Source organism: Fukomys damarensis, unplaced genomic scaffold (assembly GCF_012274545.1).
Source record: "Fukomys damarensis isolate Sample0158 unplaced genomic scaffold, DMR_v1.0_HiC HiC_scaffold_37, whole genome shotgun sequence".
NCBI classification, from domain to species: Eukaryota; Metazoa; Chordata; class Mammalia; order Rodentia; family Bathyergidae; genus Fukomys; species Fukomys damarensis.
This window is the reverse complement of record NW_022900949.1, coordinates 25,996,800-26,017,766: the sequence shown is the minus strand read 5'-3', so window position 1 is coordinate 26,017,766 and position 20,967 is coordinate 25,996,800. Positions and strand designations below refer to the sequence as shown.

General features: G+C 40.2%; 2 protein-coding genes across 7 annotated transcripts in view; one reads left to right on the top strand and one right to left on the bottom strand.

Annotated features, from left to right (window-relative positions):
- Window positions 1-13,541, top strand: part of Pter (phosphotriesterase related) — a 54,455-nt gene extending 40,914 nt beyond the window's left edge. For 5 of the 6 annotated variants that reach the window (XM_010607095.3, XM_010607099.1, XM_010607097.3 and 2 more), the window contains 2 exons: window positions 5,798-5,938; window positions 11,634-13,541. In XM_010607095.3, coding sequence (XP_010605397.1) covers window positions 5,798-5,938; window positions 11,634-11,844 — 352 coding nt within the window. In that variant the 3' untranslated portion in view covers window positions 11,845-13,541. The remainder of the gene's footprint in view (window positions 1-5,797; window positions 5,939-11,633) is intronic. The other variant, XM_010607100.3, reaches the window with a different exon arrangement.
- C1ql3 (complement C1q like 3) lies at window positions 13,026-20,966 on the bottom strand (the record flags this gene model as incomplete). Its single annotated transcript, XM_010607120.1, has 2 exons — window positions 13,026-15,184; window positions 20,709-20,966. Coding segments are annotated over 2 exons (438 nt in total), but the record flags the coding sequence as incomplete, so codon positions are not given.
- Between the last annotated feature and the right edge of the window lies 1 nt (window position 20,967).

Genomic DNA, 20,967 nt, shown 5'->3' with positions numbered 1-20,967 from the left:
GAGGTTAACATCTCCTCTCGAATGAGATGTATGATGGGATTGCTGAGGACTAGGAGGGGCAGGACTTCTGCTAATTCTCATCTGAAGGACATCAACTAGACTCCTTTTTCCCAGTGTACCATACTGACATGTGGGGTCAAACCCTTCTTTAGGTGAGGGAAAAAAAAACCACTTGCATAAATGAAATTTCAATAGCGTGTTGGCAGTCCATGGAAGTCATCCAACAGAATGTCAGTTTTGTGTATCTAAGTCACCTTGTGAGACATTCAGAGAGCTGAGTTCTCCTCGATGTCTTATGGCAGTGTGTGCTTTTCCACAGAGTCAGAGCCAGCGAGGTGGAGAGGGGCTGTGCTGGTGGGTGAGTTTATCATATTAGGAACTTGTTTAAGAACAGAGTTTCTGAAGGCAAAAGTAGTCTGGGCTTCCTCAGAATTCCTTAGTTCAGAAGCTGAGTCACTCATCTTTTTTGAAGCTCAGTTTTGTCATCTGTAAAGTGGGGATGGTCATAACTTTTTCGTGTAATTTGAATAAGGATTAAAAGAGCTAAGGCTGTTAAATGTTGATGTCTAGCATCCTCTGTGTCTTCCATCCTACCTTCCATGAAAATCCAACACCAAGTTCCTTTTTTAAGGACTTTCCTTTGAAAAATATGCATGACCAGTAACTCTTAGCTTTTGCGCTATTTTCTTTAGTAAGGAGAATTTAAATGAATTCATTTAATTGACATCACACTAATGCTTAGGTAGTCAGAGAACAGGGTCATACCACTAAAAATCAGTACAATAAATAAAAACTGCAAATACACATGAGGGTAAACAAAATTCACTTAACATTTAATTTTTTTTTAAATGTGTTATTGTAAAAGATATATTGCCATTAATGTCCCTCACTTCAAACACGCTTATCTTTTCATTTTTGCCACTTTCTGGAGCATTTCTGGAAGTCCTCTTTCCTGACTGTCTTTGAGTTTTGCACTTTCATGGTTGACTCGATGTTTCGTGGCTGTTCAGTTGTCTTAAATTGATAAAAGACGTTTACCTTTCATGGTCATTTTAACTTCGGGGAAGAATTAGAAGTTGCACAGTTCTAGATCCAATGAATAAGATGGATGAGGATACACCGTGATGTTTTTATGAGCCTGCCTTTCTGTTGAATGAGATTTGGGACTTGGCATGTAGCATTGAATGTATTTTTTTTAATCACATCCCATAAAGAGGCTCACAAAAGAGGACTTCTGGAACTACTTCAGAAGGTGGTAAGAATAATGACCTAAGTGTGTCCGAAAGAAGGAGACTGTTTTGAGGATGATTAATGGTGATGTATCATTTACTGTAATAATTTTTTATTTTTATTTGAGCATTAGTAGTATGTGTTTGGAATACATAATTACATTTGTCTTGAGGAATTGGTACATAGACATCTCACATAGCCATATTTTTATCACACCTTGTCATACATGTGTAATAAAAGTAAATTTGTCTATCCCTCCTTTTCAACTACATTTTTAATGCCAAGAATATCAGTTTAATTGCTGTCCTTGTAATGAACTTTTCTGCTCTACATATGACTATAAACTTGAGGAATGCTTTACAGAGAAAGCACTTTTCTCAAAATCACACTGCTTTCCATATGTTTTTTCTACAGGGTAAAATTTCCCAGGGACTACTTTTAGAACTTACATGTGTAGACAGATCATATGGGACAATGTTACTCTTCCTCTAAAAGCAGAACTCCCTTTATGGTAAAATTCTTCAGACAACAATCACAGTGTAGGTAACAATTATAAACCATTGTGGAGAATTGGGTCCCCACTCATTTTTAATGAGACTTCCATGAGACCACAATGAAAGAGATTTAAAAATGTCCCCCGAAAGTGTCATGTATTCAGAGGTGAGGATTTCAGAAGGTGAATGGATTATGGGGTGCTATGCTCATCAGTGAATTCGTCCATTGATGAGTTCCTAGCTGAATGGGCTGTTAAGAGGTAGGATCTTGCTGGAGAAAGTGGATCACTGAAGGCAGTGGAGAGTGTATCCTTGATCTGGCTTTTCCCTGTCTTTCTGCTTCCTGACTGTTATGGGGTGAGCGGCTTTCCTTTGCCATGCCTTGCTACCATGATGTTTCTTCTGTGAAGCCAGTTGATGAGGGACTGAAACCTCTGAAACTGTGAGCCAGAAATAAGCCATTTCCCCCTTTAAGTTGTGTATGTGAGGTATTTTATCCCAACAACAAGCTGACTAATACAAGGGTATTGTGGACCACTGGAAGGCCTTTTCTCTGAGGGAAAGGGAGGGCCATTAGTGGACTTTGATCTGACTTAGGCATGTGGGTTGACATGTTTGTTACTTTGTTTAGAACAGATTATAAGAAAGTAAAATTATAAGTGATAGAGCAGTTGAGAATCTGTCACGGGGATTCTTCATGAAACTGTGGTGATGTGGACAAGGAAGGTAGGAAGGGAAGCAGTTTTGAAGATTGAGCTAAGAGCCTATACCAGTAGATTAAATGTAGCATGTAGAGGAGAAAAATGGTCAAGAAAGGCCACCAGGACTTTGGTGTGGGCAGCTACAATAGTGTTCGTTTAGTCCACTTTTCATTACTATAGCAAATGCCTGAGATGAATCAACTTGTAAAGAGAAAAGGTTATTTTAGCTCACGGTTTGGGAGGTCCAGCGCATGATCCCACGGAAATATTGTTTTTAATATTGAGCTGGGGGAGAGTCGTATCAAGGCAAGCAAACTTATTCACTTTGTGGCTGGATGGTAAAGGGGGGTGGTAAAAAGAAGCTAGGGTGTCTGTATATCCTTCAAGGACACACACCAAGTGACTAAAAGACCTCCCACTAGGCCCCGTGTCTTAAAGGTCTGACCACTTCCCAGTAGTGCCATGGCAGGGTGATGAAGCCTTAAAGCCAGGGAGTTTTGGGGGTCACGTAGTCCTGCCGTAGCACAGTTGCCATCGATTGATATAGCAAAGGGTGTTGGGATCACCAATTTGGATGTTGGATGCAAGGTTCAGTACAGGACGTACTAAGCTTGAACTATTTGCTGTCTGGTAGAGAGCTAGAGCAGGCAGCCAATGTGATCTGTTGACAAGTGTTGTGTACAATGTAGTCCTTATGAGGGACTTAGAATAGTACGGCATTCACAGGAACAAAGTAAATAATGGTTATGACTAATATAGTCCTTTCGCCTTTGACCACGTCGTTCAGTTGGTGCAAAATAATTGTAGAGGTTCGCTCTTGCTTATTATGTGCAGTTTCACTCTGACTTAGCAATTAAAGACCTCCTCGGGGTAAAAATCCTCTTGTTTCCTTTCTGGTCTGTTCAGTTCCTCACCTGCATACTATCCTTTGGTAGTAAATTCCAAATTTTTCAAGCATAGTTTGAGAGTACTGTGGGGAGAGGGTCAGATTTCAAAGTGAAAATTAAAATGCACTATATATACATTTAATCTACGTAATTCTGGAAAATGTCTAAACAATTTAGCAATAGAAGATATACAGTATGATGGTTTCATTTCAAGATTCCAGCCTTGGAATGAAAGTCTGTTGCTCTGAGTGACTATCTCATGTCTCAAATTCTGATTTTTTCTTTTCTATTTTTTTTTTTTTTTTGCTGTTATTGTTGTTGTTTGGTACCAGGGGTCAAACTCAGGACCTTGTGCTTGTGAGGCAGGCGCAGTGCCACTGAACTAAATCCCCAGCCCTGGTTTCTTCATTGGTGATAGGATTGTAGAACATATTCAGTGAATAATAAGTGTAAACACTCAGCAAAAACTCAGGACCTTGTGCTTGTGAGGCAGGCGCAGTGCCACTGAACTAAATCCCCAGCCCTGGTTTCTTCATTGGTGATAGGATTGTAGAACATATTCAGTGAATAATAAGTGTAAACACTCAGCATGCTACCAAACACATAGTAAATCCTTAAATTGGTAGCTATTGCAATGATGATAAGGAACTTTCTTTTTTATTTTCAATTGGAACAAAGACTAAAGAGTTTCCTGTGGCTGGACATCTACTGTAAACTTTTTAATTAAATATACACTTTGATAGATCACTTAAAATTTGGGAAACTTAGTTTCAAGGCCTTAAGCCAAGGGAAGGTAGCAGAAATAAGCAGAAATAAGAATTTGAGCCCCCTTCCCTGCCTCCATTACCCTCCTGACTTTTCCCATCCAGTCCCTTGGCCGGATTGGATAATTAACAAATCGAATTGGATTGACTCCAAGGGAGGAACACTAAACTTATCTCTTCTCCCTTGTGTTATTTTAATTGTGTAAAGATTGTTACTAAGCATGATTCTTTGGGGGAAAACAGAATATGTTTACTATAGAAAGGCACATATTCTTTTAGCCCAGCAATTTTGGAAACAGAAGATGGTCTCCATGGTAAGAAGATGGGAATGGAATAGTATTAATAGAAGACAGCACGGAGCTAATGCACATTTGAGAGTATAAAGGAAAGAGTTATTTTAGCCTGTCTACCAAAAATAATATTGTGGACTATGAGTTATGCTAAATTGGTGCATGGAAAAGAAGAACCAGCCATAATGATATCTCGGAGTGAAAGTCAATAGTCACCTCTCAGAAAGCATCCCAGGGGAGCAGAGCCTCTCACACCTATGGCACGTGGACTGTTAATTGGCCCTCCCAAGGTTTGGAACAAAGACTTTGAAAATACTGTGACTTCTTAGAAGCACATTTTGAGACATATAATAGTGATGTAACCATTGCATCCAAGAGCTACCAGACCAGTCAAACATCAGCAGGAATAAAAGCCCAATGAGACAGTGATAACCTGATATTCTCAATTCTTCTCCAGTCCAATTTCGGAGCCCAGTCACTTTCTTCCTATGTCCTTAGCTGCCTTTATTCAATGTCTAATCGAGTTGTTTTCTCTCCTGTTTTTTGCCATGTTGGTAGGATGTATTTATTCTTGCTTATTTGTCTTTGTGATTGAATATCTGCGGTGATAGTTTGGGGTTAATGCATCCTTTTTTAGTTGTTATGATCAAAATTTCTTGATAAATTTTCACCTACTTTTGCTCTGCACTGTTTCCCTACCTGTAACCTGTATTTACCTTACATCTCCCTCTTTCTCCATTTTTTCACACAGTTACATCCTAAAATAATGATATTCCTAATGTGATACCTATTGAAGTGAAAAGACACTCATGGAATTTACCATAAAATGATAAAATTTATTTCAAAATAAACACACCCAGACATATATATTTGTATGAGTATGTATTATCCCTTTTTTTAAAAAAAAAGTCAGAGTGGTATTCCTGCATGACTTTGGAATTGATTTTAGAACCATTTTATAATCTTGATAAGAAAATCATACTGCTAAATTACAGTAAAAGCTTCCTGTTCACCCACATCGCTGTTGCCTAATTTACAGATCTGATGCCAAATTTATTTTGATAGTTCAAAGTAGTACTTAGAGGGTGCAAATTTAACCCATTAGGGATTTTTCAGAAGAAGGAGGGACTTATCCTAAAGACAGTTCTGAAGAAGAGTCACGAAGCTGTTTTTGAGTAATGTCAGCATAATTAAAATGAATCTATAGTCCCAAGTACTTTAGAAGGAAAGGCTCCCTTTTGGGTGGATATGTTTTCTTGTTTCTAATAAATATGACTCACTGTTTTATAGTCACATCCTAAGAACTAACTCAGAAGTTCTTTTATTTGATTTAAACTATATTCTCATACGTAACATCCTTAAAACTTCTCATCTGTATATGTGGGAAATAGCTACTTCATAATAAGCAAACGCCTGTCTTATTGTCTCTAGGTCTATACTTGATAAGAAGGAACTACTGGAGTTTGCTCAGCTTGGCTGTTACTTGGAATATGATCTCTTTGGTAATAACTTTCTGAATTACCAGTTCAACCTGAATATTGATATGCCTGATGATAACAAAAGAATCAGAAGGTAAACATGGTTACATCTCTCGTAGCACTCCCTCTTACCATCCCTTTTTGATTGTTGTACCTGGGTGAGTCTTAGCAAAGATTCAGAAAACAGTAAGCAGGCTGAACCACAGAATTGTAGAGAAAAGTATACCTGAGCTGTTTCAGGGAGAAAATCTCTATACATTATTTCAAGGAGAAAAGGAGTCCTCCTAAGTAGGCTAAAGCTTAGCAGAGCTGTAGAAGTTCAGTGCAGATGGGCAGCTGACAAGAAACACAGATAATGCTCAACCCCTGCCATGACAGGAAAAGAACAAAAAACACTTCCCTTCTTTACACCTAATGAAAGAAGCTGTTTCTTTCCCGGGTTAACTACCCTAAAGTCATACCTTCCTGTGGTTAATACATGAAATGCTTCGTTTAAATGTTCATGAAGGGGTGATTGTAATTAAGTGCTAATGGTGCAGTGCCGGAGCACCCAAAATCCTACAAAATGTAATCTCCCCGAATCATCTAATGTGCGATCAAGCAAACAACTGTTAAGATTCATTCTTTGTAACCAAGTAGAAAAAATTCAGAAGCCAAGAATGTCTATTAGGATGGATCTTGCTTGCATGGTAGTGTGAAGAGTGAATAAACCAAGCTAGGGAATACAGGAGGAGAAACAGATTTAGGATTGACCAGAGAAACTTCAAGAGTGTCTAAGTGTTGTTATCCAGTGGGCCCTAAGGTAAGGTTATGAAACTCAGAGCAGAAATTCGGGCTGAAAAGTAAGTTTAGACATCACTGGTGGTAGCTCAAACCGTGGAGATGGAGGGGATTACTCAGAGAGAAGGATAAAAGCAAACCCTGGAATGCATCAAGAACCATCCCAGGATGGGAGAAGAAGTTCTCAAACTGATTAAATCATGGAAATACATTCTTGTGGAAGTCGTGGAGAGATATGCTTTGACAGAAGGGCTTGGGATGTCAAGTGAGATCAGGACGGAAAGCCACCGTTGGATTTCACAGTTAGGAGGTTCTCCTTCCGCCGGAAGTGTGCATCTCAGTAACAGTGGCGTAAGGAATGAGTCACAGGTGAGGAGCAGTGTAGTGGTTATTCTTTCAAAAAGTGTGCTAGCGAAGGGAAGCAGGTAGGTGAGGCTGAAACCAGGAAATATAGGAACAAGGGAAACTTTTATTAAGAGTCGAGCGTGGCTGGGGATTAGCTCGGTGGTTCTGCCGCCTGTCTCACAAACACAAGGTCCCGAGTTCGATCCCCAGTACCAAAAAAAAAAAAAGTTGAGAGATTTATGTCGCTATGAGCAAAAGAACAGAGATAGAAGTAGATCCAGGGAGGGAGTGCCATTCCATAGGGCTGTGATAGAATTTATACGAAATGATGTTTATGCAAAGTTGTTTTTTAAAAAATCTGAATGGTGCAGTAGAATTGTTCGGTAGACGTTGACTTCACAAAGCCTGGAGAGATAAGAAATACAGAGATAAGCTCCTGAGGGGACAAATAGATGGAATCTGGGGAACAAACCAAAAATTGGTTGAAAGGATGCTTTCTCTACAGAAATAAGAGCGCAAAGAAAGCAATGATGTGAAGGCAGATAAATATATTGACCAGAGGGACAGGAAACAGACCAGTGGTCCTGTGTTCTCTAGCATCCCTGTGAGGTAGACACAGTCACTTCCTAAGAAAGAAGGAATGGATACGGGGCAGAACCTGGTAAAGGGGAAGGAAGTCTAGGAAGGGCTGTCAGGTGAGTGAGGCAGACCCCGACAAAGCCATGGGTGTGAGACCCCACTGAGGCTGGAAATCACAACTGTGTGACTCTGTGTTGCTAGCAATGTAAATATTTGGTGGTTGTTTTGTTGTTGTTGTTGTTGTTGGTGGTGGTGTTTAATGGTCTGAGTGTTGGTAGTAGGTTGAGAGCTTTGTGAGTAGAAGCAAAAAATGTGAACAGTCAGAGAGATGTAGGGTTGAGATTCTATTGGGAAAACGTGGGTGACACCAAGTGAACATATGAGGCCCAGAAGTGAAGGCCCAGAGTCCAAGTTGGAGGAAAGAAGATAGAGAAATAGGCAGATAAATAGAATGACAGAGCAGGTCAAATGAGAGGCTTTCCTGAGGTGGGGGAATAGATACATGAGCGAGTGGAAAAAATATAGAGAGGCCGTGTGATCTGAGTTGGAAAATGGAGATTGTGGCTTCAGAGAAAAAGCACTTCTCCATGATATCAAGGTCCAGAATGTGGTTATAAGGGTAGAAAGCCAATTAGAATGGATGTAAATAAAACTATACTTGAGAAATAATGTCCAGGAACCATGAGGCTTGATTATGGATGATTAAACATACACACACACTGGGGAAGAGAGAAAGATCCTGAGCCAGTCAGAATGCCCTCCTCGCTGACCTCAGTGACAGTAAAATGTGCCTGAAATTTAATGTCATGGGAGAAAGCTCGTGGGTAAATGTTAGACTCGTTGTGGAAAGTGGCAGCCACTCTATGCGGGAAAACTATTGTGACTTAACCGATGAAGCTAGGTCCTTTTTTTCTTAACACTTACACCGGTTCTTTGGCAAATAGATTTAGTAGTTTTTGTTTTGTTTTGTTTTATGCTTTTAATTTGTTTGCTCAGAAGCACTATGAATGTAGGCCAACAGGATTGCCTGGGGCCCTACTCATCTGTGCCCTATTCAAGGGGCAAATATTCTTTACTCAAAGACAGCTGGTATGGAAGACGTGGTTGCGTGCTAGGCCTTTCTCGTCTCTCATGATATCACATACACGATTTCATGAGAAGGCCCTCAACATATTTTACAGTTCACCTTGGACATGGAAAGTTTGCCCTCAAGATCTGGTTGCTTTTCCTAAGCCACTCTTTGGCAGTGAGGTGTGTCTTTTGCTCCAATAATCCTTCCATGAGATTTCCAGACCTGCTGGAATAAGAGAGAGATTTTTTTTTTTTTAGCACTGGGGATCAAACTCAGGACCTTGTGCTTGTGACGCAGCTGGCAACACCACTGAGCTAAGTCCCCATCCCCAAGAGGAGATTTTTAAGGGAAACTTGTGGAGATATAAAAAAAGAATCAAAGGCTTCCTGTGCATTCCTGATTAGATCCTTTTAGCTATTAGTTTAGGGGGAAAAAAGAATTTAATTTTGGTTTGCTTTGATTGTGTTACATGTCAACATTCTGAAAGTATGAAAATACTTTAAACTTTCATATATGTGGAAATGTACATACATGGTATATATTTGTGCTATTCTGTGCATAGGTGCATGCATGCATATGTATGCGGGCTCAATCTTCCTTAAGTTAAAACTGCATTGAGTCACTTTTCCCAAACACAGCTCACGTTGCCTTGTGTTTGTTTATTTGCTTTTTTTTTTTTTTTTTTTTTTTTTTTTTCAATGTTCCAAGCTGGTCTTGAACTTGCTATGTAGCCCAGGCTGGCCTTGAACTCTCAGTTGTCCTGCCTCAGTCTTCCAAGTGCTAGGATTACAGGCGTGCGCCACCACCCCTGGCCAGTTCATGTTAATCACTGAATGGCCCTGGTGACTGTGTGTGATTCACTATCTCCCTGTCCCCCATGTCACAAGGACTTGGTTTTTACCATTCATCTGCAGCCCTTTTTGGGCCACAGTAGTCTGAAATCTCGGAGATTTCAGAACACAGAAGCACGCTTCTGCCTACCTCTGGTTTTTGGCCCCAGAAATTCTGTGTCTAACACCTGTTTTCAATCTTATGCTCCATTTCTCAAATCTTATTATATCTCTGCCTTTTCACACTTTGTAGTCTCTCTCTAATATTTGTTTGCAAAACACTAACTCATTTGTATGGCTATAATTACTGTAATTTTTTTTTTGTCTTCTCATCTGTAGCGGTTCCTCCCTTCTGGCAGCCTCTCCACGACTCCTGCTCTTCCTTATCGTGGTAGGAACATGCGAAATAATCTCTTAGTTATGGGTAACCAGGCAGATTTCCTTGGTAGTCGGGATGGAACCGTGTTTCTAGAGCTAGAACATTATCTTGCTCGTAAAACAGTCTCCCAATCCTTGACTTTAAAGACTTCTAAAAGTTTCATTTTTAAATAAGAGTATCTCATTCGCCATGAGTCGTCTTCTTTTTTTTTTGGTACCGGGGATCAAACTCGGGTCCTAGCATTTGCAGGCGGCAGCACCACTGAGCTCCACCCCCGGCAACCACACCCCTTCTTTACCGCTCTCCCTCTGGATAACATTGTCTCTCAAGATGTAATGAAAGGCATCTTACAGGAATTTGTTTATGCATACGTATCCCTTTATGGTAACGAGATACCATAATTTTCAGACAAGGAAAAGACTTTTAGAACGTTGGGAAATGCCTAGAAAATATTAGGAAGACACGGAATTCAACCCGCTCATAGGACAGACATGGGGTCACGTGGCAGGAGCCCTGCTTTCTAGGCAAAGCGCCCAAGCTGACTCTTATATTCCTTTGAGCTGCACATGTAAGGTCTAATCTTGTAATCTATTTCATAATGTATGTTCTCAGAGGCCAGGGCTTTGTGCTTGAGTTGTGTGTGTGTGTGTGTGTGTGTGTGTGTGTGTGTGTGTGTGTGTGTGTTGTGTGTGTGTTGTGTACACATCTTATTAGCATAGTAGTTGTTAAATGGAACTCATGCTCCAGAATCCCAAGAAATGCTGTCTATGGAAACCAAAAGGATGCCTTTCAAATCCTCGGGCCCTGCAGGAAAGCACTGTCCGTTGCCTTCCATCCATGGGGGACTTCTGAGGCTGTAGCAGAGTCCCGGGAATGTGCCGTGTCAGTGAGCTGCCCCTCTGCCATCAGAGATCCTCGCAAGTCAGGACAGACGCTGCCCGGAGTGCAGCCACAGACAGAAGGAGGCTGTCAGGAGGTGACTCACACAACAGATGACTGCATTTAACCAAGCAAAGAGGGCTACATTTTTAGACCATTGTCAGGAAGCTGCTCTGTAGTCAACTGACTATAGATTTAAAGGAACCGCTTATTGTTTTAACAATCTCCTTGACAGGAAAGGAAAACAGAGTAGAGTTTGGGGTTTTTGTTGTTGTTTGTTTTTTTGCTCATTTTAATCCAATGCTCAGAGGCTACTACTAAGTCAGAATTCCCATAGATTTCAATGAGATAAATGCTCAAAATATGTAGGTGCTTTTGGCAAGCTGACTTCACTGACTGTAGCTCCTATCGTGTGCCCTCTCTTGCAAACCAACTGATTTTACTCTGAGGGTTTTATTCGTATGAAGATCCCTGTTGTTTCCATATTTTAATCACAAATACCCACTGATTTTATTTGCTAGATGAAAAGGGAGAGAAACTGGGCCTACTAAAATAGGCATTTGAGAGAGGAGAGCTGAATACCAAGCCAGAACCAAATTATTTAGTGAAATGCTAAAGTGGTCATTCATTGGAGCTGGCGGATCCTATTAGAAGTGGTCTTTAATACAGCATTACCGGCATTGTCATCAATAACACAGGCTGGAAATTTCTGTGTGTGTAGAGTAAGGATCCTGTGCCTCCTTGGAGGCGGCATTATCTTTATCATCACCACGTAGTATTTATTAAGGGTGTCCAGGGACACAGGCCACAGTAGGAGGCAGTGTCCTTATGGCAAACATGATAGGTTTATAAGCAAGAAGTTTAGAGCACCCAGAAAATCTAACCTGTGAGACAGATGGCATCTAATGAGTTAATATTTTCACAGGGTGCATTTCCTGGTGGAGGAAGGCTATGGAGATCGAATTCTGATGGCCCATGACATACACACGAAGCATCGTCTGATGAAATACGGAGGTCACGGCTACTCTCATATCCTCACCAATATTGTGCCTAAGATGTTACTGAGAGGTCTAACAGAGGCCGCGCTTGATAAGATACTGATAGAAAACCCTAAGCGATGGCTCACTTTCAAATAGGATGGCTGCTTATGATTCGACACTTGGAGCATGAAACTTGGAAAACCATCAGTGATTTCAAGCCCAGGTGTGATATTAATCAGATCTACATAGGCCACACTGACTATTTCATTCTCACACAGAGTTTGCCTTCTCTGCAACAGGGTATTTGCCCCTGTGGGGCGTCGCTGAGCCTAAGTGAGCTCCATTGTTTTGCCCTAACAAAATGAATACAGAAAAATCTGTATTTCCAAACACTGACTTAAAGTCTGTATCTCCTAAAAGGAGTTTTTGGGGATTTTTCAGATGCACAACTTGAGAAAATTTAAAGTGTCTCTGATTAAATTGCCCCCTTCTGGAGCGTTCTAATGTTTCTTGTAATATTGATGATCCTACTAATTATCCTGCTGTTCTTTAATTAATGCTTAATGAATAATATGGCACTTTCAAATAGCTTTTGCTGCAAGGAAGTTAAAATTTGAGAGTTGTTTTTTTCAACCGATACTGTAATATAATTACCAACTCACAACAATAAAAATATTTTGGAAAGTTAATTATATCCTATCCACCTAAACATAATAAGTCAGTTTTGATGCCTTTGGCTTTCTGGTGTGCAATTTTTTGGCTGTAAATTTTGTTGTGTTTTGCAAAGTTTACAAAAGAACATGTAACAGTGATGAATTATAAAAATTCAATCATAAAAGTCAAAATATATTACATAATATAGTTTAATGAATCATTACATTTATAATAACAAAGGCCACAATTTAATTAATTCATAAGATATAATGCAAAAAAAGAAATGTTTGCCTTTATATATATTCCCTTTATTTCCTTTACCATTTTTCCTCGGGCCTAAACAGAGGAAAATAATGCTTATTTATCTGAAAAAGGTGAAATCCATTGGAAATGACAGTGTGATTCTAAAGCCTTCTCTTTAAAAGGTGTCCAGGCCTGATATTTTGTGTAAATAGAGCCTTTTTAAAAATTTTAGTTAACACTCTTAATGGATCTGCGCTGCTGTTCGTAAAGTAATATTTTGACCGAATCCTCACTGTTATTTGTACCTAACACAAATCTCTAATCTGTTGCTGCACATTCCTCCTTGATAAATATATATTGTTAAAGGGAAAGCAACTATTACACTTCATTTATGAGTTATCTTACATATCAGAAAGGCCAAAGAGAATTAGTCATTTTTCTTAATGAATGGGCCAAGTGTTTTTTATCATAGAAATCATGACAGTTACTCAGACCAAGGCATTTAAACACAGCAAACCCCACCTTCAGATGAGAACACCATGCATAACTCTTGGAAAGTTGAAGTTGTCTAAATGAAAGACTTTTAGCTGATCAAAGATGATCAAGCTTTCTGTGTATTAGAACAGAAAGTACCAACGAGGAATGAGCCATGAGAACAAACCAATTCCTTTAAGTGAAAAAAAAAAAATGCAAATGTCCTTCACCAGTAAAACAAGCAGATTTTTAAATCTTTGCTTTTGAATTCTACTTGTCAAAAGTGTCTTCAGAGGCGACTGAAAGGAACAGATTTTTTTTTCATTGTAATAATGGAAATTGTGTGATAGGATGTATCAACATGCATTTTAATCTTTTTCTTAGATGAAAGAGATGGCGTTTGGCAGTGGATTTTAACTAGAGAGGAAGGGTTTGCATAACGTCCAAAATATACTGTCAGCTTCCGTCCACCTGAGAAAAAAGAAACATTGACAGCTCAGATGTGTGTCATTCATAAACATCGCGGAGACTGACTTTGTTGCTGTAGTTCCTAAGAACGCAGTGCAAGTACTGATTGTCTCATGGTAATGAAGTAACCATAGGCTTAGCTCACACGTGAAGTGTAGGGCACTTTGACCTACTAAGATGTAATTTTCTGGATAACTCTTAAAGAGAAGTCACTTCGATTATTTTGCTACTCCATATATTTTTGTCACCTAAAATATATTTTGATCCAAAATAAGTCCAATAATTTTCGCGTGTTTCTGTGTGTGTGTGCGCATGTGTGTATACACATTTATTTTTTAAATTAAATTTTTGAAGCTGTACAGCCACTGTACGTCATGGACTGAAGCCATCGGTATATAATATCCCATCTAACATATACGTGTATATGTATATAAATATGTGTATGGTGGTATTCATATAAAATATATACACTTTGCCGTCATACTGCTTATGTGTGAAATGGTTGATTTTGAGATACCCACAGGCCACAGATTTGTAGTAACTGTTTGAAGGCCTTCCTTAGTGTCCCCTTGATGATGCATGCAGGGCTCAAATTAAACCTTTGTGCACTGGGTTATGAGTAATCCTTTGTTCCAAAGAAGGCAGAAGCCTCAGTCTGACTTAATAACAAAGAATGAATTTCTCTGACTTTCCAAGTAAATCTAAATGTGTTCTATTGACAAAATGGACACAAAGGGGAATTTTCTAAGTACCATACACAATTACACATTTTCACACTTGGAGAGTAATCCTATGACACAATTTCAACCTCTAATTTTTAATGACTATCACCAGAAAAGAGAGAGGAGGAAAAATATCTGTACGGAAAGGAAACTGTGAAAATGATCATAGGCTTGGGAATCCCCACAAATCCAGAAAGTTCCAGGTTAAGGCTTGAAGTTGAATCATTCCCAGGTCTAGCTCTAAAGTTAACAAGAGTACAAGGCAAACAATTTCTTTGGGGACAAGCAGTGTTACTTCAATTAGACCTTCTCCTGCAGGGTGAAAACATTCTTCCCCACACTATGAATGGACTCCAAGTATCGTAATAAGCAGGTAAACTCACAAGAACCAAAGCTGACATATGGATAAAAGCAGCAAGATCACAGTACACCAAAGTATCATATATATTGAAGAGATAATTCAGTGTCTTAGATTTCTCTATAAAAATTTGTGATCTATATAGGACTTCATTCACATGGACACTAACAATAAGGAGTATTTGCTTTGGCGGTAGTGGATCACACATCTGCTTATGTTGCTTTAAATATTTTTTTTTTACATAATGTTTCTGAGTGATACAGATGTGAATCAGGTAGCATTTGATTTCCCCACATATACACAACTGAGGTGCATCCCCCGGGATCCTTCATTCACTGACGTTAGCCATACGAATCCAGTGTTCAGACTCAGAATAATAAGCTTAGTTTCTGCATTATCAGTCAGCATAAATAATAAATCCAGAAAATGTGCTATATTTGTTGTTGTTTCCTCCATGGGCTTTCCCACCATCTAATTTGATATAGACTTCGTCTCCCGGTTCCAGGTGAAGAACCACACTGTTACTGGCATAGTCGTAATTCTGATCAGCATCTTGGGCAATTGCACTGGCACGCACCTGTGCGACACAGACAAGAATTAGGGTTAGTGAAAGAGAATTTTCTAGTTTGCTTTTCCACTAATCACACATCATCCTAAGTAGTCTTGCTGTCATAGCATGGAATGTAGCATAAGGACAGGGACATCCACCTTGGCCTCAGATCTTTATAAGAATATCTATCACAGTTTCAATTATGTTATTGGAAAGACAGAGAAAATAGTGCTTTAGTAGAGGACATCTCAGCAACCCTTGCTACCACTGTAAACCAAGCAAATCAATCTTATCTCTGCCTACATCACTACTTTTTCTGATTCCTTGAATCCCTATGCTCACTTTTTGAGATGTAAATAACAGCACTGTTTTGCATTTTGATTTAAGGCAAGTAGCAACACTCTCAGCAAATCAGGGTACGGAAGTTAGAGTCTCTCTGAAGTGGCTCACCACAATTAGAAATTTGGAATCTGCACTAGGTGAAGACCCAAAGAAGCACTACTATGTTACTATTGAGGAAGAAATAAAGGAAGAAAGTCCTTTTAATTTAGGGCTTGTCGAAATGTAACACAAGCAAAGTCCCTTTTACCAGGCTATTTCAGAAACTTAACTCATTTAAGTATTTGGTGACATCATCCACATTTTCAGAGTGTTGCCATTTGCACCTTTTTTGTCACTTAATTACATGCCCTGAAATCAACAATTTCAACATATCTAAAAGTCATAGAAGGAAGTAAGTTTCTGATTTGAAGTCACAAATTTCTGGAATTCTTGAATGATCTCACCGAATACTCTATTGTATATAGATGGTTCTAAACATGTGGTTTGTTTTGAGGATGGAGGTTGCTTATAATCTGTACATGTTGAGTCTGGTTTCATTAGTGAGTTGATAAACATTTGCAAACAGTCAAATTTGCCTATCATACCACGGGATATGGACATTCTGTCACATTCTCAAATTAGTCTTCATATTCATTTAGACATATTTTGATTCTGCCCTGGAAAATCTTCCACTAGGCAGACTTGTGTTTGATTTATTTCAGTGACACATCTTCTACTTCGTGGCTTCTTTCTATTTCACTATAATGCTGTTTCCCCAAATAACACAGCATGATTTAGTGGTTTTGTGAACCTGCACTATGTAATAATGCATGACTTGGGCTACAAGATGCTGGATTTTATCACTTGGCAACATGAGAGAAATGAGACATAAGTCAAGAATTCCCATGCATTTCTTTCAAATTTTAAATGACAGGTTTTCAAATTAAATTTTCATGTGGCGTGTTCTCACATTAATGCTGAAATGTTAGAAAAAGGAGAAGGCTCTTTGACACTGCTGAACTTAAGTAATTTGAGCAATATTTTAAAAATTTCTTTCTGGGTATCATATAGCAAAAGGAGAAAAGGACTTAAAGGATTTAGAATTGCTTAACACTGTGCTAACTGGCATAAATATAATGAAAGCAAAATGCCATGTAATTGTGCTTTGCAGCACTGAGTCAAACGTATATACCAACAGTGAGGTGATCTGTTTTGACCATTAAATAATAACCCATTTGAACTTCATAACCTGAATGAGGAATTAGTCCACAGTTTATAGAAGTTGAATGCTTTAATTTCTTCTGGTCATTAATTCCCAGGGAAAGAAATTTACACAAGGAACCATATGACTTGTTTTTTTTTTTAACATGTAGATTTTTAATGGATGAGAAAAAATTAAAATACACAATTGCAATTAGCTATATCAGTAATATACTCATTAATTATCAAACATAATATACTTCTCAGCCACTGTTAATAACCAGATACATGTTTTATTCAGGGCTTTGAGTATTTAGTAAATGTTCCATGGGGACTGTCCTTTTATCAATGTTTTCTACATGAAGGCATTTGGGAACCGGGACACACTAAAAAATCTCTTGATTTACTGATAGTCATCTTTTAAAAAAATAGAATGCAGTTTTTCTTCTATAGGATCTAACTACAAAACCAAGTAAATGTCACCATTTCTGATTCAGTAGGTGTAACCACAAAAGCCTGCAAATGCATTAGGCTGGAAGGTTACCCTGATGCTTTACATTTTCTTTGTTGGATAGAGCCACTGTGATTGCTTTGTAATGAAAGTAATTCTCTAAGATTCTAACCTACCCTGTACCATAAGACGGTCCCAGTGCTAATCGCCATGCTTCAGGCTGCATGGTTCAAGTATGCCTGTTCACCTGATCACACTCTAAAGGTAAAATGGGACTGAAATTTCAAGCTCCGGTATCTAGCTCAGTGACTTTAGCAATTCTTCCTTTAAGCCATCAAACTATTGAGGAAGGTAATGCTTTCCCTCTGGAGGCTATTTTCCCTTTCCTAAATGTACCCTGATTTCAGTAGTTGGTCAGAGAATATAATGCATCTTTTTCTCAATCCAACATACTTATTTCTACCTAAATTTACTTTAATGTCTTTTCTTATTATGGTAACCTTGTAGATTCTGCTTTGTCTTTTGTTTCATTGCTCCTAAAAAGCATCCATTTGACATGTTATTAGTCTAAATGAATATCAGACTACAAATTATTCATTCTATCCAATATAGTTTATGTCCACTGGTGCCATAACTAATAAATTGCTAAAAGTAAAAATTAGTCTTTAATTATTTCATAGCTGTAATCCTAAACCAATTTAATTTTATTATAGTGACTAACTATAACAACATAGTAATTATATTAGATAATACCTTTTTCAGGTTTTCAGCCATTAAGTATAGAAATATTAAAAATTTTCCCTGTGTCTATGTAAGGCTGTTCAAGTCCAGTTTTTACCTTTAATGTGCACTGGAATGGGCTTTCCAGAAATGGAGAGATTAAATTTAGGTTGATGGCTTCATGAGGAACATGAGAACTGTGGTCCTTTTAGTGATTTGCTTGTGAGAATGTAATAGGTTGCATAGTTTCAGCATTATCTTCTTACTGAGGGTTTGTCATTAGACACAATATTTATGGTAACATTTGGTAATTTAATTAATTGCTACTGATGTTCTCCTAATTTCATTTTCATCATGCTTCTATGGAATCATAAACAAAAGGTTAAGTGGCACATTGGGTTAATTTACTGGCCTTTGATGGTTCCATCTGTGGCCTTACATTCAATACAAAGCATAAATAAAATGGCTTGCCTGTGGTTACGGTCCACAGGCATTTCTCCCTTCCACAATGAACTGCCTTTTTTCTTTTTTTAATTTTTATGTTTCTCAAAATCCACTTAATCCATAGACGATTACACTAATATGGATCTCTGACTTTCTGGTTTCTAAAAACAAATGGGGTCAATCCAGAGGGGGAAACTGCCATTCGAAGAAGAGATCAGACAGGAGTGTAACTCAAAATGAAGGATAAAATATTTACTTACAATTTTTAAAAAGAGAGATTTTACAAGATTTTCCATTCATAACTGACTCCAGATCAGATTTCACGGGATAGTTCTATTCTAAAGATGAAGTTCCTTAACAGTAATACTGCAAGAACCATGTTCTAAAGTAGTCCACACTAAGGTAAACAAACAAACAAAAAAAGTATTGCTTGACACTATATTTATTTTTCTGAATAACCTGTTGCACACCTTTTTCAGAAGGAGTAGCTCAGCATTGCCAGTGGAAAGCATTATACATCCTGGGGTCAGCTATTTAACCTTATATTTTTTCCTTGCTTCTCACAGACGATGTATGGCAGAGCCATTTATACCCCAAGCAATGAAATAATTTTTAAAAATAAAATGCTCATAGAAGGCCTGAAGAGATTTTTTTTTAAAGAATCAGTGCAGTATACACAGCTTTTACAGTCTAGACATCGACAATTTAAACTAATTTAAATGAATTATTCCCTGGTTTTTCATTGAAGTGCAGATTTTTTTTAATGTGACCACATTAATGCATTTGTACAAAACCGGAATCTTATTCCATTTTAGCTGATAGCTCTGTAAGAAATCTCTTCCTCCTGGCAGTATTTTCCAGACCTAAGCTTTGAGTCAGAAGAGGGCCAATTTGTAAATAAAGGGGTGTCTCCTTGCTGCCCGCGGGGGGTCTATTCATAAACCACGTTGTTAGGTGACACAGTGATTCTATTTTGGAACAGGCCCTTTACAGGCATTCACCTATAACTCTCCCACTGCTCTGTGAATAATTTTTATTTACCTTAATATTATTTTCATGCATAATAAATACAATAAACAACCCTGTCAGTGCCTCCTGGTGGCCATTTTCTCTCTTTTTGTTTTATGAGTCCTGAGGGTCCCTTAAATTATTTGTAGGAAAGGGAAGGGACAGGATTGAAAAAAGAGAGAAAGAGAAAGTAAGAAAAACGCATACATTTAGGACATTTGTCTCTCATGTTTTAGAGCGTGTAACACTGAATTAGGACTTTGGAACAAATCCTGCTCTGCTGGTGCTTAATGGAAACCTGGGTGACAGCTGCATTTCCAGGGGCCCAGTGATCTGAAGCCCAAAGGCCCTGGTAAAAGTCAAAGTAGCTGCAGGTCAGAGAGCCTCGTGAGGGCGACGGCGGGGTCGCTGGCCACCCCTACGCCACTCCAAAAGCGCAGTTTAAACCCAGGCCCAGAGACCAGGCCGCCACAGCAAACAGCAGGGCCCCGCGCAGCTGACAGCGTGTCCGGGAGGACGGGGACACTTCGAGGCAGTCGCACACGCTCCGTCCCTCCTCTGAGAGATCCCACACGCCTCGGTTTTGCAAGGTCTGCGAATTTCTCCTGCAATCGGTTAGGAGGCCCTAGCACAATCCAGCAGACCCGTGGTCCCTGTAGCGGCGCCAAACAGCTCAGCGCAGCAACACCTGGGGGCCGGTACTCACCCGGGGGCGATTTCTGTCAAGGCCAAGGCCGCTGCCGCGTGCAGGCGACAGGGCTCGGTGGGGAAACGCTCTCGCAGGTGTCCCACGGCCGCGGGGCTGGGCCCGGACTGGTCTCCCTGCTGGGCACCTCCCTGTGCGTCCTCCTACCCCAGTCATTAGTCTGGGTTCCTTGCTTGGCTGCGCGTGGTTTTACCGCGTAAAGCTGCGACTCTCAACTTTTCTTTCACTTAGCACGCCTCGCCTCTACCCTTCCTCTGGGGCTGACAACTAAGCTAGAGTTTGCGTCCTGGAACTGACTGAGTTTCGCCGTCTGGGTCCGGGACCCCACGGTCTCGCCTCCGTCCTGGGCGCGGCCCGCTGGACCTCAGTCCTTCGGGTCCCCTCCTGCTCCCCGGAGCCCCTGTCTGTCTCCCCCGGGTTGTACACCCTGACACGCCCATGGCGGGCTCCTCGAGTCCTCTAGGCTCCGGAGAAAGTCTGTAAGCGACCCTGCGCTCCTGGGGACTCGGAGGCCAGGGGTCATTTTGGGCTCCGGGACCCCTCAGCTCCCGAACCGTTCGGGGATTCAGCGCCCGGCTGTGCGTCCCCCAGGGCCGGTCCCCTGCGCTCGCGCGCTCGGGACTCAGAAACCACCTTCTCCGGGCCTCGGGGCGCCCTCCTCCTGAAAGTGCCCCACCCTCCGCCCGCCCGCCCGCACTCACCTGGTTGTTCTTGCAGAGATCAGCCCACATGCTGGTGCCGTCCCCTCCGCGCATCAGGACGTGGTAGGTGAAGAAGTAGATGCCCGGGATGGAGCAGGTGAACTTGCCGGTGGTGGGATCGTAGTGGTTTCCGAGGTTGGTGACGACGTCGTCGAACTTGAGCACCTCGTAGCCTTCGTGCTGCCGCTTGAGGCCGGCGTAGAAGGCGATCTTGGGCACCGTGCTGTAGGTGGCCGCGCTGATGGCCCCGGCCGCGTTC